Consider the following 16239-nt stretch of genomic DNA (forward strand, 5'->3'; position numbering starts at 1 on the left):
GGGGGAAAAGAGGTGGTGGTGATGGTGGAGGGCACTTAAGGGGAAGAGCACTGGGTGTTGTATGGAAAACAATTTGACAATAAAATATTATGGAAAAAAAAATAAAATGAGCTTTGGCCAATTTCTGATATATCTTTCATGTGAGGTAAGGCCACGGGAGTGGCAAGAAGCAGGCAGCTCCAGGTCACTGCTCCATCAGGCAGCATTCCCAAAGTCTGGCACCGGCACAGCCCCTTTCTGAGAGGTGAAGCAGAAACGTGAATGTGAGGATAGGGAGGGCTGTTTGCCCCTACGGGGAGTGGCCTCTCCCGACCTGGCAATCCACTGAGTGACTGAGCCATCTTGGCTGCCAGGCTGGCATGGCTGGGAAGATGCATGGCGGGGGGAGGGGACAGTGGCTCGAGTCTGGGGAATGTGGAGATCTTCAAATTGTCCAAGAAAGTGCTCACAGGTGGTGCAGAGTCATGATGTCCCCAGAGGAGGTAGCAGGCTACAGAAAAGCCTATTTCTCTATAGGCAGCCAGACCAGATGGTCTTGTCAGACCTACACTGTGATTTTCATCCCATTAAGTCTCCAAAGAAAGGAGCCGGGACTAGGGTGGAGGGCAGTGGAGTGAGTCAGAAGCCTGTCTGGTAGCAGGAGCCAGAATGAAGTCTGGAGCGCTGGGATTCCCAACCTGCCCCTAATGCTGGCCTTGGGGGGCACTGCTAGATCTGAACCTCAAAACCCTTCTGGGTTGCAGAGCTAACAGTAGATGATAATTTGGGCCCTATCCCTGAGAAATGCATAAATCTACAACACTGCATAACATTCTAAGGAGTGCATTGACTTTCTGGATCTCATTGATGGATCATCAAAGGACACCTGGGTTCAAGGTTCAACTTCTGAGTCCTCTCCTAGCCCCAAATGCCCCAATTCTGTGATGCTGAACACCTGTAGCTGGATGTCGCAGCCTTGGTGGTAGTGTCAACTGTTAGCAGAACGTCCCATGGCCCCACTTTACTTGTCTTTACTGTTACTTATTCCAGATGATTAAAACATTGTCAGTGAAAGTTATGAGGCTGACTTTAATCCAACCTCTGGCACTGACCTTGCTTGATTCTTACTGATTTCACAAACACTTATACAGCATTTGTTATGAAACAGGAGCTTTTCTGGGCACTTCACAAATGTTAACTCAGCTAGTTGTTTTAAGGCAGTTCTTTCCATTTTTTTTTCTCCGTTAACAAATGGCAGGGAAAGCCAGACTTTTCTACCAGTTGGGATTCGGTCACAAGTGGAGTTTCCAAAGCAGTCCTACAACTGACTGAACTCTGAGTGTAATTTTTGACCCTTGGTTTCCTAATATCCCAAGTAGGAGTATTATCTTCCCTTGAAGGCTTGTTCTAAAATATTAAAAAATAACACATGTAAAGCCCATAAAATAGTGCTCATTACATGCCTATTATATGTATCTACTATGATGATGATGATTTAGATATGTGGGCATTAGAAAAGGGATTGATTATCTACATAAGGAAAGTCTTGACACTCATTCCATTCCATGCATGGTTGTCATATGCCTCCTAAATGTCAGGCACTGTATTGGGTGATGAGCCCATGAGAGTAGACAAGGCCTTCATCCTCACAGAGCCCGAAGCCTTGTAAGTGAATTCTGAGGGAGTGAGCTCCTAGTCCTAGACCACTCTGAAATGCAAAACAAATAAAGGGAGAAAAAAAACAGGAGAGGGAAATGAGCTTACACGCACATCCACTAGTGAGAACCATCAACTCCATGCCCACAGGAACACCCTTTTGCTAAATATCTAAAATGGTTTGGGGGACTTCTTTCTCTCCCAGGGAGAACCAGGATAACAGGAAAAGCACTGTCTGGTATCCTCTTTGTTCCTGTATCCAATTCCAGGAGGCAAACCACAGCGGTGCACACAGACCCAGAAATATGAGCACATAAATCCACTTCGCGTAACAGGAACTCTTGGGTTGGAAGCGAGAGATGACCCTCTCAGCCATTTGTGGGAACTGACGGAATTGGTTTCCACACTGGCAGCTTCAGTTCTGCAATCAGAGCTAAAGGTTAGCCCCACTGCCTTGGGGAAGAGAGGAGGAGGAGGGCTGCATGCAGCTGGGGTCAAACACAGTCTGACATTTGCTTGTCCCAGAATTTCAGGTTTCTGGTATCCTCTGAAATGCCAACTCTGGGAAAGACAGCAGGGTGTGGTAGTAAGCTTGAGGCTGGGTGGTAGGAGCTGTCACCCACCTTGTGAGTCACAAAACACCCCTCTGGGGATACAAAAGCCAACACACACCATGGATTGGCTGCTCCTATCTGGGGGGACCCAGCATGTTGTCCACGTACATCTGAAGGGTTGCTATAGAGTTCAAGCCTGACTTCTTAGGGGGTGCGGTGCTGCTGGAACAAGCGGTTATATGGGCCCCTCCTACCTCAAGAGTCCTCAATTCTCAAAACTGGCCATAAATCTGAGACTCTCCTTTTGCCATGCTTTGCAGTAGGAATGCCTGGGTAAGCTTCCTAACCGGGTGGGAACCAGTGGACTACAGTTTTCCACTTCTCTGTCCAGCTTGTTAGTTCTGAGCTGTGGTTTGGCAAATCCTGAGCCAGTCACACTGCCCTTTCTTCTTTGTGGCCAGTCTGGATTCCAGGTGTCTCCACAGATGACTAAGGACCCCCAAACACCATAAACGCAGCTCACTTTCCCTGGGAGAACTTGTCCTTGGGCTTACACTTACAGGCAGCAATTGTGCACCCAGTGAAGGCCGTCAGAGGCGCTCTGCTGCCACCTAGTGGTAGCCTGCGGCTGTATACCCTGCACTTTCGAGAGTCGGGGTGGATGGGCAGTTTATTTTGCTGAGAAATAAGAAATCTGTGAATTTATTGCCTTCTTAACCAAAGAAAAATCTTGGAGGTCTTTGGACTACAGAAAAGAAGCTCACCTGGAAATTTTTACCAGGAGATTTTTTAAAATCTTAATTAAACCTTTATTGCATGGCTACGGCATCAAGAACCTGCCTGGAACTCTTAGCCTGCTAAAAATATAAAGGGTCCCAGGTCACAGGGCTTAGGGTCCAGCCAGTATGCTACAGGAAGAAGTGGTGTTTCATTACAGACAAATCTTACCGACATGACAAAAATGGATTAATGAAGCTCCTTTTGAGCTTTTTTCCTCCTTCGGGGAAATATGATACAAAAGACTTTGCCAGCCAAGTGAAGATACAGAACTTCTAGACTGCATTTGCAACATCATGGCAGGGATGAACCTGCCTTTTAGCCCTGAACGCCAAAAGGCTTTTCCCTCTTCTAAAAGAACACTAAAATTGTAGTAGGTGAAGTTGGCATGTTCTGAGGCATATCTGATTTATTGTTTCTAGGATGACTTTGTGGAGGGCGTGTGGAATTTCTGAGGTGGGCCAGTCACAGATCACAGCCTTGGATTCTTAGGTCTGAGAAACCTAGTCCCTCCCTTCTGGCTTATCCTTGACCCAACAGAGGTCTGGGGGACAGCCCCTACTCCCCAAACAGAACTGGCTCCCCCTTCTCTTCATCTTAACACAGCCCCATCCATTCACTCATTCATTCATTCAACTCATTCCTTCTTTCCATCAATACCATCTCTGTTCCAGGCTCAAAGGAGTTGATCCTTGCCCTGAGGGAGCACATGATCCAGCCCTGGAGGCAGACTGGTGAGCAGCTGAGTAGAGCCCAGTGCCACAAGTGTTGAGATAAAAAAGGGTTAGTGGTAGCCAGAGGTGAGCCCCTACCTTGGGTGAGGTGGGGCACAGAAGGTTTTCTGGAGGAGGTGGTCCTTGAGGGAGACAGTGTAGGGAGAAAGGAGAGTATTTTGGGCTTTGGTTTGGTAGGTTCCTCCCCTTCTCCTTTGCCTCCAGCCTTGTTTGTTGGCATATCTAAAATTAGTTTAGTCCTTATTTAAAGATGTTGCTATATTGGACCTGTCTCCCCACCCCACCTCCAACCCCCAAGGTTTCAGGCCTGACCATCTAAAAAAACATTTCTGGCTCTTATTATGTTTTCTTCCTCTGACTGTGAAGTTCTGACAGAAATGTGCCATTGGCATCACCTTTAAGTAATAACATCCCTTTCTGTCTACCCATCTCCAAGCTTCTGTTGTCCAGGGCTCTAGCCCTGACCTCTCAGGATAAACCTTTTAGAACCCTAAAATACAAATGATTATAACAGACTGAATATCTTTTATTTCTTACTTTATATTTTTGACAAAGACTATCCCATCATGTCTTGTGACTCTCTCTGCACCCTCTTTCCACCAAAAAGATGGAGAGCAATATCTTTCTTTGTGGCCACAGAATCTCCTCGGTAAAAGGGGGGCGAACAACTCTTGCCTTGTACTGCCTTCTTCAACACATTCTACTACCATCTCTCTCTAGAATCTGGGCTTCTCTGAATTTTCTCTTTTGTGGCCTCTTGTACAGCCCAGACTGCAATCCAACCAGGCCTTCCATGTAGTGTAGCTGATTACAGAAAGTAGAACTTCCAGTCTACATGAGGTAGCCTCTTGCAAACCTAGTTTCCCTCTTCCAAAAGTAGACAGTTGGTTCACACTAAGAAGCAATTCTGTGCCTCACTTCCGCACCACTGAATGGGGTCATGTCCAATGCCAAAGAATGAGAACAGGCAGAAGGGGCTTTGGTTACATGGAAACATAAAGCACTATTCACCAGGATGACAGACACAAGTAGAACTGCATCAGAGTGAAAGAATCAAGTTGACCAAGTTATAGAAGAAATAGTCTAAGAAGGCAGACATGTTCCTAGATCTTTCCCAAACGATGATAAGAAAAGCTGAAGAAAAGGTCTAATTCTGGGTCAAAGGCTATAAATGGAGACTTGCCTCTCTTAAAGGTGGTGGTAATGGTGGGTGATTCTCCAATATCCATCCCATTGCCATCCCAGTGGGCAACAGCAATGTGTTTTGGGAAATGATACAGTTCAAGTGGTGGGCCTGATCGGCCAACACATTTTACCATATCCCTTGTGACCCAATTCCAGCCAATGAGACATGAAGAGAGAGCAGGTAAAGGTTTCTGGGATAGGTCTTTGTTGCTCTTAAAAGGGAATGGGCAGTCATTCTCTCCCACCAGACATGAATGAGGAAGGCAGGCAGCTCTCTCACAAACCGAAAGAAACCTTACAGGATACTTTACAGGAAACACAAAATGAAGTTAACACTATTGGAAAGAGAATGGAGAGATGGAAGGAATATGGTCTTTGTTGATGCTACTTAGACTCTGGACCAACCTTGAAGCCACCTAACTCTGCACTCCATGTCACACTGGCTAATGAAAGTCCTCATTGTGGAGTTTGAGATGGGCTTTCTTTTGTATGTAGCTCAAAGCAGCGGGCTGATAGTCACTGATCCTTTGTGAGAAGGGTGGTATAATGAAGAGATATTAAAGCAGCAGAAATTTTTAGGACCTGTAGAGGGTAGAACACAAGGGATGAGGGCAAAGGAGCTGAGCATCAGGTTACTGATGTAGTACGGCATTGTGACCAGCACAGGTGGGGCTCAGACATGCTGAGACACCTTCTCTGTCCCCCTTCTTCCTGTCTCCTAAGTGTTTACTTCACACCTGTGGCTATACATGAAGGCTTTGTGGTGGTGGGTTTATTTTTTTTAAGTTTATTTATTTATTTTGAGACAGAGACAGGCAGAACTGGGGAGGGTCAGAGAGAGAGGGAGAGAGCGCAGAGCCCGACATGGGACTCAAATTCACAAACAGTGAGATCATGACCTGAGCTGAAACCAAGAGTCAGACGCTTGATGGACTGAACCACCCAGGCACCCTAAGGTTTGTGTTTCATCACTACTAAAGCATGAGGTACCCAGTCAGGGAGGAAGAGGGAGGGAAGGGTTGATGACACAGTGGCAGGATGTACCAGTGCAGCGCTTTGGACTAGATTGGATACTTGGTGGTAAAGAAGCAAAGGTCAGAAGCACATGGGACCAGAGCTGTGGCCTTAAGCAGAGCCATTTCTGGGTTCACTGATAGTACAGTCTGGGGGTGCGTGAGAGGGAGGCTTTTCTTCCTCACCTGGTATGGAGCTCACACTGCATGAATACCCTGTGGCTGTGTGGTTCCCGAAGCCCCTGAACTGGGCACAAGCATTTCCCCAACGGGTACTGTTAGTGGCAGTGGCTTTATAGGCAGTGGACATGGATGAGAGGAAGCCAGAGCAGGGGAAGAGGAAGGACACAAATTCCAATGGTGACCACACCTGACTGACTAGCTTCATGGAGCTTTGGTAGTGTCTTCAAAATCACTGGCTCCAGTTGAGGCAGAAGGAGGCTCAGAGTCTTTCTAAATGAGCCAAATGCACATGTGGCTTATTCTGGTAGTAATGGGTTGTGGCGGCCAGGAAGCTAGGTATAAGTACATGGATTCAAACCATAGAAAATACATTTTGGGAAAAGACAGTTCAGTTTCAAGCTTGGGTTTGAGATGGACAGAAGTCCTAGATGGGCAGATTGTGGTTCCTCAGGCTGGACATGAGTGCTTTTACTCAAAAGGCTATTTTTAGTGAGGACTTGTATGAAGACAAGTTTGCAGCCAACTTAGAAGAAGAAGAATAGATTATTCCACAGATACTTGTTAGGATCCCTGTGAAGATGTCCAGGAAGAAGTTGGATATAAGCCAGTAGTTTGAGAGAGAGAGAGATCTGCACTAGAGACACAGCTTTGAAAGTGTAAGCTGAAAAATACTATGTTATGGGACTGGATGGAAGTATCCAGTGTATAGAATTAGTAGAGAGAGAATGACCAAAGACAGAAAATGAAGAAACACTATACTGAGGGACCAAGCAGAGAAAGAACAATTTTTAAAAGGCTTAGAAGGAAGAGCCAGAGAGACAGGAAGAAAATAAGGAGCTGGCATAGCAGCTGACACAGGGAGGCTGATTCAAGAGAGAGGGTGGCTGACAGCTTCAAATGCTGGGCAGAGGATAACATAAGGATCCCAGCAAAACAGAGACTATGACCTTGAAGAGAACAGTTGCCACAGCACAGCTGAAGCTGGACGTAGGCTTAGGAATGACTGGGAGGAGAAAGGGGACACGGCAAGTGTGGATGAGGCTTTCGAGAAGTTTGGCCACAAAGAAGAGGAGAGAGAGGGTGGCAGCAAACAGGAGATGAGCAGTCAAGGGAGAATGTGAGAGACCTGTGTGCGTGCCAAGTCAGGGTGACGAGGGAGCCAATGAAACCACATTTAGGACAAGGTGGGAGGGGAAGGGAATCAGAGCTCAGAGATGAGGTGGGTCACAGAAGGAATGGGGAGGACTGGAGGGTGAGGAAGACCGGGGTGGGGGTGCAGCCCCTCTGGAACAGTTTCTACTTTCTTAGCAGGTGTAGAGGAGGTCATCCGCTGGGGCAACAGGGAACTTGAGGAAAATGGAAGCAATCTGAAATAGCAACCAGGGACCAGAAGTGGCAGCTAGCCAGAACCACAGAGGAACACTGTCAGGCAGAAACAAGAAACAAGCTGAGACTAGAGACATTGAGTCTGAGGAGGTGCTATCATGGTCTGTGTTCCCCCCTCCCCTAATTTTATGTTAAAGCCCTAACCCCTCAACGTGATAGTGTTTGAAGGTAGAACCTCTGGAGGTCATTAGGCTTAGGTGAGGTCAGGGTGGGAACAGTGCCCTTGTAAGAAGAGGAAGAGACCAGAGCTCATGCTCTCCCTTTATCCGCATATAATGAGGAACGTCCTCATGTGAGGACAAAGAAAGAAGGCAGCTTTCTACAACCCAGATTCCTCACCAGTCACCAACTCTGCTGGCACCTTAATCATGGACTTCCATCTCCCAGAACAGTCAGAAAGTAACATTTCTGATGTTTAAAGCACCCGGTCTATGATCTTTTGTTATGGCAGCCGGAGCTGACAAAGGCACTGATCTGGACAAATGTCTGATTTTCCTCCCTGAACTGTCAGCAGTGTAGACATGAAGAGAGTAGACAGTGGGTAGCTCTGTAGACTGGGCTCTGCTAGGCAGGTACATAAGAAGGACAAAGAGCTTTTAGTAAAGTCAAGGAGCTAGATGGAGATGGGGCTCTTCCCCATGCCTAGGGGTTCACCCACATTACAGTCTCCTGTACTGTTATGCCCAAGTTTTTATTATTATCCCCCAAACCAGAAACCGCCAGGGAGACTGAGTCACACAGGCAAAAGCAAAGGGCTTTATTATTACGGGCCTATAAGCTCGGGCTCACAGACTTCACCAACACAGCGGATCCATGTGGAGAGCCATGAACAAAGGCAGGGTAGGGCCTTTATGGGCTTGGGAAAGGGGAGTTACAGGAAATTGTGACACAGGTATAGTGATCCAATCATTATTATACACTATTATTGACAGCAGGTTTAACCATTCATTGATACTTTTGGTGGGAGCCAATCACAACATTTAGAGTATTGACCAATTACAGAGTGGGCCCAGGACCCTCACGTAGGGCGTGACTAGCCTCAAGAAATAGGAGCAATAGGTGATTATCTATAGCTTCTATCTTTAGGCCCGCCCTTAGAAATGTTAAGGGTGTTAGCTGGCCTTTCCTGATTGGGTGTTACAAGGGTGGTCCCTCCTGCTTGGGCAAAGTGTGCCCTTCTATTGTCTAATGATTAGAGTCAGTTTGGTTCAGACCTGCGTCCTTAGGGCTTTCCTAGGCAAAAGGGAAAGTGGACTTTAAAGCACCCCAACAAGTTAAAGGTATCTGAAAGTGTAGCCTCACAGTGGTATCACATGTGCAAGGCACATTAACCACAGTCACAACTGTGATGTTGTAAAGGGACAGGTGACAAATAGAAGCCCAGTAGTGCGAGCCTGGGTCAGGAGCCAGGCGATGAAGTTCTACTTCAGACATTGTTGCCGTGTGACCATGGGCAAGTTCCTTGCATGCTCTGGACTCCGGAATATTAGAATATTTAGAATAGATGCTTTCTAAGGTCTTTTTCAGCTCTAACATTTTCAGATTCTGGGTAAAGTAAAAGCACTAAAATATCATTAAGTTCAAAAGAAATGAATTTTGGGGCAGCTGAGTCACTAGGCCCTATCTTGCTGGGATCCCTGCGATCTCTTCATTTCCTACAGACAGGATTCAGGTCTCTATACAGCACTGCCTGTAGCCGTGTTAAAAAAGAGACAAGTCCAAAATGGAGTTACCTTTGCTAAGTCCCACTTCAGCAAACTGAAATTTAATACCTAGCCTGACTGTAGCTTCAGCCTCTGCCAGGAATGTAACCTTTAACCAGTCAATCAGGAACTACCTGCACCAATGCAGTAACTTTCCTGACAGACCTCCCCTCCCACCCCCCCACTCCATCCCCCGCCCCATCCCCTCAAGATGTTGGCCTTGCCTAAAACAATCCACTCTTTCCTAGAATAACTTCCTTGCCCTGCCTATACACGTTTTTCATTTTGCACAGCTCCTCACACCTCCTTTCTAACTGCTAGATGGGATGGCATCTGATTTGTGAATCACTGAATAAAGCCAGTTAGATCTTCAAATTTACTCAGCTGAGTTTTGTTTTTTAACTGTAGAAAGCGGTGTTTTTGATGAGACTTATGTCAAACCTTTTTGAAGGCTGACCCAAACTGTAGGTAGTATTATTTTGCAGTGTTTCGGAAAGAGCCAGGTTAGAAATTTTGCGAAAACCCCAGGAAATGCAGCAAGAGCCAAGAAGCCTTGTGAAGGAGGCCTGTCCCCTACGCAGTGTGCTTTTCTTTCTCTTCCTCTTCCCCTGGCTTCTGCCCTGTGCCTGCTCTTCCGGATTCTTCTGGGAAGCCCTCTGGCTGCCAATGGAGAGCCTCCCCAAGAGCTCCATCAGCCAAGCAAATCCCTTCCCAGGCTGCTTCCTATTTACCCAACAGGAGTGGCTTTCCAGGGCACACCTGGAGGCTCAAATCAAATCAAGAGCCTCCCAGCCTTGCAGGCACTTCATCTGCATTCTCCCTAATCAGAAGAAACCCTGCAGAGGCCTAATTCAGGAGCAAGTGGAACGAGAAGGCAGGCCTCCCACCCTCTCCGCCTTCTCCCAGGCATACCGTATGCAGTGTGCCCATACGCTGCATGTGAGGAAATTGCCCGAACCAGAATCCTTGGAGGCTTTCACAGTTCTCTCCCTACCTTCTGACTGTAAACTTGAAAGAAAAAAAAAGTGCCTAACACTGGCTCAGGCTGGGTGAGAAAGGAGTCCCTGGTGATGAGGAAGCAGAAGGCATACTGAGGGCCAAACACAAGCTAGCACCAACCCCCAAACCACCCCTGCCCCCAGGTGGGATACATGGGACACTCCTCAGGCACTTCCTCTGCGCAAAAACAAAGGAAAGAAAACAATGGTTAACTGATAAGAGGTCACAGTCTTAACAGGACATGGTTCTCCATCAGTTTACAAATGTCTTAGTAAATTAGAGAAAAAGGCAATCTTATCAACAGCCTTATCTCCAGAAACCTATAGACTCAGTTTCCTGGAGCTCCTAACATCACCCACTCTATAGTGATATGGGGAACAAAGGCAAAAAGGAAATGACAGATAAAACTGAATTTCCTTATAATCTGCAGCCCACTGACAAATACTTGAGGCAAATACAGGGTATAACATTTCTCCAGGAACCCCCTGCAGCCACAGTGTTAATGACTTACTAGAGGGGAAAACAACCTTAGCTTAACAATAGCAAAGCCCCAGGCATTTTATGAGCCTTCTTTAGCATATCAAAGTACCTCTGGAGGCCTCCCTTTGGTCTTTACCTCCCCCAACTCCACAGTCTATAACCAGTCGCTCCTCATTGTCCAGAGCAGTTCTGGCCCACAGGTCCTGTCCTACTGCTTTAATAAAATCCCCTTTTTGCACCAAAGACATCTGCAAGAATTCCTTCTTGGTTGTCAGCTCCAAGCCCCCACCAGCATTCCAAAACCTCATCACTGGGAAAGACTGGGACTTGTTATCTGGCTGCAGTGACATGCATGATGACGAGGTGCTCAGGGAAGGACCCCCGGCGACCTAATTTATGGGGCCCAGTGAAAATGCATGGCTCCTTGTTCAACAACTATTAACTTCAAGGCTGCAGCAGCAAAGCATTAAACCAAAGATAGGGCTTTTGCAACTGCTCAGGTCACATGGGTATGAGGATGGCCCTGGCTGGGGTCATACGACCTGGAGACCAGGAGAAGCCAGACCTGCCGTCCAATGGGTGCTGAAAGTGTGTCTGTCACCACTGCCAGGAATCCCTTCAGTATCTCCCACCTGCCTGCCTGTCCTTTCACCCCAGTGTCCTGCTGACTCTATGCACAATACTTAGAGAAAATTATATTTTCACAGAAAGCCACTAGGGTACAGTTTTTGCAAAAGGTGCATGGTTTCACAATTGTTAGGAAATTTCTCTCGGGAAATGGGTGAGCCTCTCTGGGAAACAAGCACAGAAAATCCAAGGTCTGCAAGTTTAACTTTAACGAAGCCCTCTCACTTGCTTCTAAAATAACCCAGCAACCTTTCATTTTTATATTCAAAGAAGCCAGCATGTTCTCAAATATGTACAGGCATCTGAGAAAGAAGAGTGGCACAGAAGTGGCTCCCAAGGTCCTGGTCGATGTTTAAAATCCTGTATCTGAGAGCAACAGGGTGGGGCTGGCAAGTCTGCCGTCCAGTGAGACCCCAGCACCTGTTCCTGCCCTTCAAGTTCCCCCACATAAAAGGAGAAGTTAATTGGGGAACAAAGGCATCCAATCTGCTTGACAAGCTAACCATTCTTTTGAACCAAAGATTAGCATATCCTACAAGTCCTCCCTGAAAAGGGAGCAGCTAAAGTCCACAAAGCTCCTAGCTAAATGGTGCTAAATTCCCTTACACACTCACTGGTTACTGTACGCAGAATGTTTTCTTCCCAGACTCTTCCCAGGTGAAAGCTGGCTGATAGAGGAGAGCAAGTCCAAGTTCACCCGCTATGGGCTCTGCGACCTTATGGCAGTCCCTAATCCCCATGAGTCTCCAGATTCACAAGTGTAAAGAAGGGAGATTGGATGGGCCATTAAGGAGCAATTCAGTCCTGAAACAATTTCACAAAGGTCTGAGTTCCAAGTAAATGTCACAAAAGAGGTTGTCTACTAGTGACAGGTATTTGCTGTGCCTAAAGCATTTTTCTGAGGAAGCAATGCCTGAGGAGAAAAAGAGCCTGGGTGGCAGATGGTGGTACCCACGGATGAAGGGGGTTATGCAAAAAAGACTTCTTGGCTACTCCACTGCCCCAGCACCTACCCTTCTCTTTGGTAATCTTCGTCCAGATTTGACAGGATCTGCGAGCCCGCCGTGGAGAGGTCGACTGCAGCCAGGGGCAGGTCACGATAGGCAAAGTTCATTAGCTGAACAGGAGCAATGCTCTTGGTTTCTTCGTCTACTTGTTGGGAGATGATCTCAACTTCAGAAATTCCTCCTTCTATGGCAGGCCTGAGTTAGGGAGAAAGGCAACAGAACAGTCAATCCTCAAAATAATTTTTCTACTCTCTACTTTCTCCAAGAGAAGGAGGAAAGAATGCATCAGAATCTATGCTGTGCTGGTGGAGAGCAGGGAGGCTTGAGGTTGCCATTCTTCCATGCTGGCCACCCAAGGGACTGGACTAAAGTCTCAGTCTCCTCCACAGTTGGGGAACAGTGGGAGAATGGAAGGAGGAATTGGTCAGATCTAAAAATATGAGCCCTGAAGGCAGGAGTCTTATCAGTGGGTCTAAAGACCCAGATGGAAATTCTGCCAACCAGTAAAACCAGGGCTTAGACCTTTAGGATTTTTAGACCCTAGAATCTATACTGGAGTAATATATTCTTTTGAATGGTCTCCTGGGTTTCTCTGTACAGGTCCTTTGAAATGTTTCTACCATCTATACCACAAGAGAGAAGAGAGGTTTCTATTCATGACTGCATGTATTGCTGGTGGTTGAAGAACCCACCTGGAGAGATGGAGTGAGTCTTGGACAGTGACGACAGCAGGAGCCAGCTGTCCCTGGGTGCCACTTCCTTCCTGCTTGAACTGATCCTACTACATCTCCCCTTTTAAGGTTGAGAGTAGGAAATGGAGAACACTTGATCAAACATCTGCAGAGCTATCAGGTTCCTCCTATGTTACTGTCAGGCTTACTTAGGGCACTGCAAACAACCAAACTACTTTGGCATTATAAGGCTTCTCATCAAAGGGCAGTATCACCTTCCAATCTACCAGGGGATTTTTGGTAATTTGTGGAGGCATTTTTGGCCACCACACTGACCACAGGAGGTCACTATTGACAATTTGGAGTGGGGACATTATACATCCTCAGTGTGTCTAACAACTATGAAATGTCCTGCCCAAACACCAACAGACACCCTGTGGAGAAATGCTGGGCTGGATCATTTTGCTTTAACTTCCCGGGGTGCCATCTTTGCTCCCCACAACATATCCCTGACCCTATCTTATGCTGTAGAATCTTAGGGGATAGGTCTTACGCCTCTGGCCAAGCAATGAAGGCCAGAAAGAAAAATGGTGTGAATGGAGAGAAATAAAACTTAAATATTTGGGGGAGCACTGACAGGCCAGTTTGAATCCTGAAGTGGCAGCCAGTCTTGGCAGCTGTGCCTGGGCTCTGGTGCTGCCTCTAATGCTGACTCCCATTGGGCTTCTCCAGACCCTCAGTTTCTCCAACTCTAACACAAAGAGGTGAAATAGAGACTCCTTAAAGGCCAATCTTTCTCATGCTACAACCTGATATGGATTAAGAGATATGGGGCACAGGGTAGGGAGAGAAGCTCTGGAGGGACAAGTTCCTACACTTGGGAGGGGGGCTGTAAATTCTAGACTTTTCTTTTCCAACCATCACTGAAATCTAACCAGTAATACACAATGACAGTTATCCAGGAAGTTTAGAGCTGAATTTGCCTACTGCTCATTTGATTGAATCATCTAGATAATCGAGGAAAAAGTGGGATTTCCAATGCCCTAATTCTCTTTGGTAAGCCTTACTTAAACCTTTGCTTGTTGCTACCTGTCAAGCACAGATAACAGTACTCATCATTGTATTATTACAAAATGACTCAAGATCTTCAGTCATAGGATAGGAGGATTTTGTGTTTCTCAACAACTGGAATAAAAGTGGTGGCTGTTCAGTGGGGGAATCCCAGCTCCTCCAGTTGTTTCCAAAAATGTAGATGCCGGTTGAATTTGTTTTGTTTTCTTTTGGACTACCCAAGGAAACTACAGGTGGCTTAATTGAACAGACAGAATTTCTGATTAATGGGATGTTCATAGAGGTCTGGGTGAGTTTCTGAGACTAACAGGATGTGGCTCTGAGAATCAGGGAACAGGCTACTACTGCCTTTCTTGTTTTCTGTTCCCCTCCTGCCAGTGGCCATAGCAGCCCAGCACCATCTCTGGTCATGTGGTCATCTCAGCAGGAGGAAACAAGGCCTCTCTTGGTAGGAGTGAAGATTCCATGGTTCATAGCCTGGGTATTGATACAAACCTCTGGTCTTGGATATGAAGAACAGTGTGATGGACAACATGTATCAATAACCCCATTCTTCACCCCTCCCTTTGCCTTGTGACTCTGTAGAGCTACTCCCATCAGAAGGAAGAGTGTGTTTCTCCACCCTTGTTTTTCTAAATTTTTAAAAATATTTATTTTTAAGAGAGAGAGCTCGAGAAGGGCAGGCACAGAGAGAGAGGAAGACAGAGAATCCAAAGCAAGCTCCACAATGTCAGCATAGAGCCCAATGCAGGGCTTGAACCCATGAACTGTGAGAGCATGACCTGAGCCCAAATCAGGAGTCACTCAACTGACTGAGCCACCCAGGCACACCATGGGTTCAGTTTTATGATTTGTTTTGGTCAAAGGGATGTCAGCAGACATAACACAAGGAGAGGTATGAAAAGGCACTTGAATTTCTGCTTGTGCTCTTGTATCTCTGATACTGCCATTGGGAGGTGACCAATCTAGCCTATGGGGAGGCTGAGAGGCACCCTGAGCAGAATAGTTTCCCTAGATCAGCTGACAGAAGCCAAGCCCCATATCTAAGAGTGATCCCAGATTAGCAGAACTATCTAGCTGGCTACCCCAAACATAAAGGAATAAATACTTATTATTATATTCTATTCAGGTACCATGGTTGGTAGGTACATAGCATTACTGTGGCAAGAGATAATAGGTTCCTACTCCAGATGAGAGCAGCCAGCCCCCAAACCAGACAGGCTGGGGCAGTGTGGTGTAATAAAAAGACTGCTGTTCTCATCTTGGTTTTTTTGCCAATGCATTGCAGGACACAAAATAAGTGACCACTTTGCTGGTGGTCAGTAAGACTAGGTGGTGGTCAATGTGGCATCTTAGATTTTGGGAACGGAAAGCACTTTTCCCTTACAAGTTCTGCCCTTAGTTTCATAAAGCCTGCTTTTAGAAACCCTCTCATGATTTCTAAATTTCCTTGCAATTCTCATTTTGTTAATTCACCTTAAGTACTTCCTAATCTTGTCTTGAGGTTTGCTTTTGAACTTTTCCCCATTTTATGAGGCCTCCTGCTAAAGGAAGTGTGTGCAGTGGTTGTCTGAACCAGAAGATCCTTATCTTAAGGAAAATTCATAGCAATAGTTTTGGACTGCAGAATTCCTTTACTTTTTTTTTTTTTTAAAGAAAGAGGGGCAGAGTAGAGGGAGAAAGAAAGAATCTAAAGCAGCCTCCAAGCTTAGGGCAGAGCCTGATGCAGGGATCGATCTTACAACCACGAGACCATGACCTCAGCCCAAAGAGTCAGATTCTTAAACAACTGAGCCACCCAGGTGCCCCAAACTTTGCCTTTTTAAACCAAAAACTGAGATACATTCGTGGGGCAACACAGAGAACAAGCTTAATGTGAGGCTCAAGGACAAAATCACCTGGAGCGCCTCCATCTTCACAGGGCTGAGGAAGAAGCTGTTGGTTGCACCCACGATTCTGAATTATCAACTCAGCATCCACAGAGAGGAGATCCTGGTGTTACTTACTGTGGATTGGTCATGTTGAAAGATGCAGCCAGAGCCATGGGTTTTCTTGGTGTCTACTGGGGCCCAGCTGTCTTGAAGCTTGCTGTCAGCATTTCTAAGCGTGAGTTCTTTTACAAGATATACAAAATGGTACCTTGAAAACACATAATTGAATGGTAGGAATTTATTACACTTAGATGTCAAACCAAAGTCCTCCTAAGCTCATCTA

General features: G+C 46.3%; 1 protein-coding gene across 1 annotated transcript in view; it reads right to left on the bottom strand.

Annotated features, from left to right (window-relative positions):
- The window catches only part of TMEM266 (transmembrane protein 266), a 66058-nt gene extending 49898 nt beyond the window's left edge, over positions 1–16160 (bottom strand). The window contains exons 1-3 of the mRNA XM_029952273.1: positions 16032–16160; positions 12290–12478; positions 294–405 (exon numbers count right to left, since the gene is read on the bottom strand). Coding sequence (XP_029808133.1) covers positions 294–405; positions 12290–12478; positions 16032–16069 — 339 coding nt within the window. The 5' untranslated portion in view covers positions 16070–16160. The remainder of the gene's footprint in view (positions 1–293; positions 406–12289; positions 12479–16031) is intronic.
- Positions 16161–16239: the final 79 nt, after the last annotated feature.

Source organism: Suricata suricatta, chromosome 9 (genome assembly GCF_006229205.1).
Source record: "Suricata suricatta isolate VVHF042 chromosome 9, meerkat_22Aug2017_6uvM2_HiC, whole genome shotgun sequence".
In the NCBI taxonomy this organism is placed as follows: Eukaryota; Metazoa; Chordata; class Mammalia; order Carnivora; family Herpestidae; genus Suricata; species Suricata suricatta.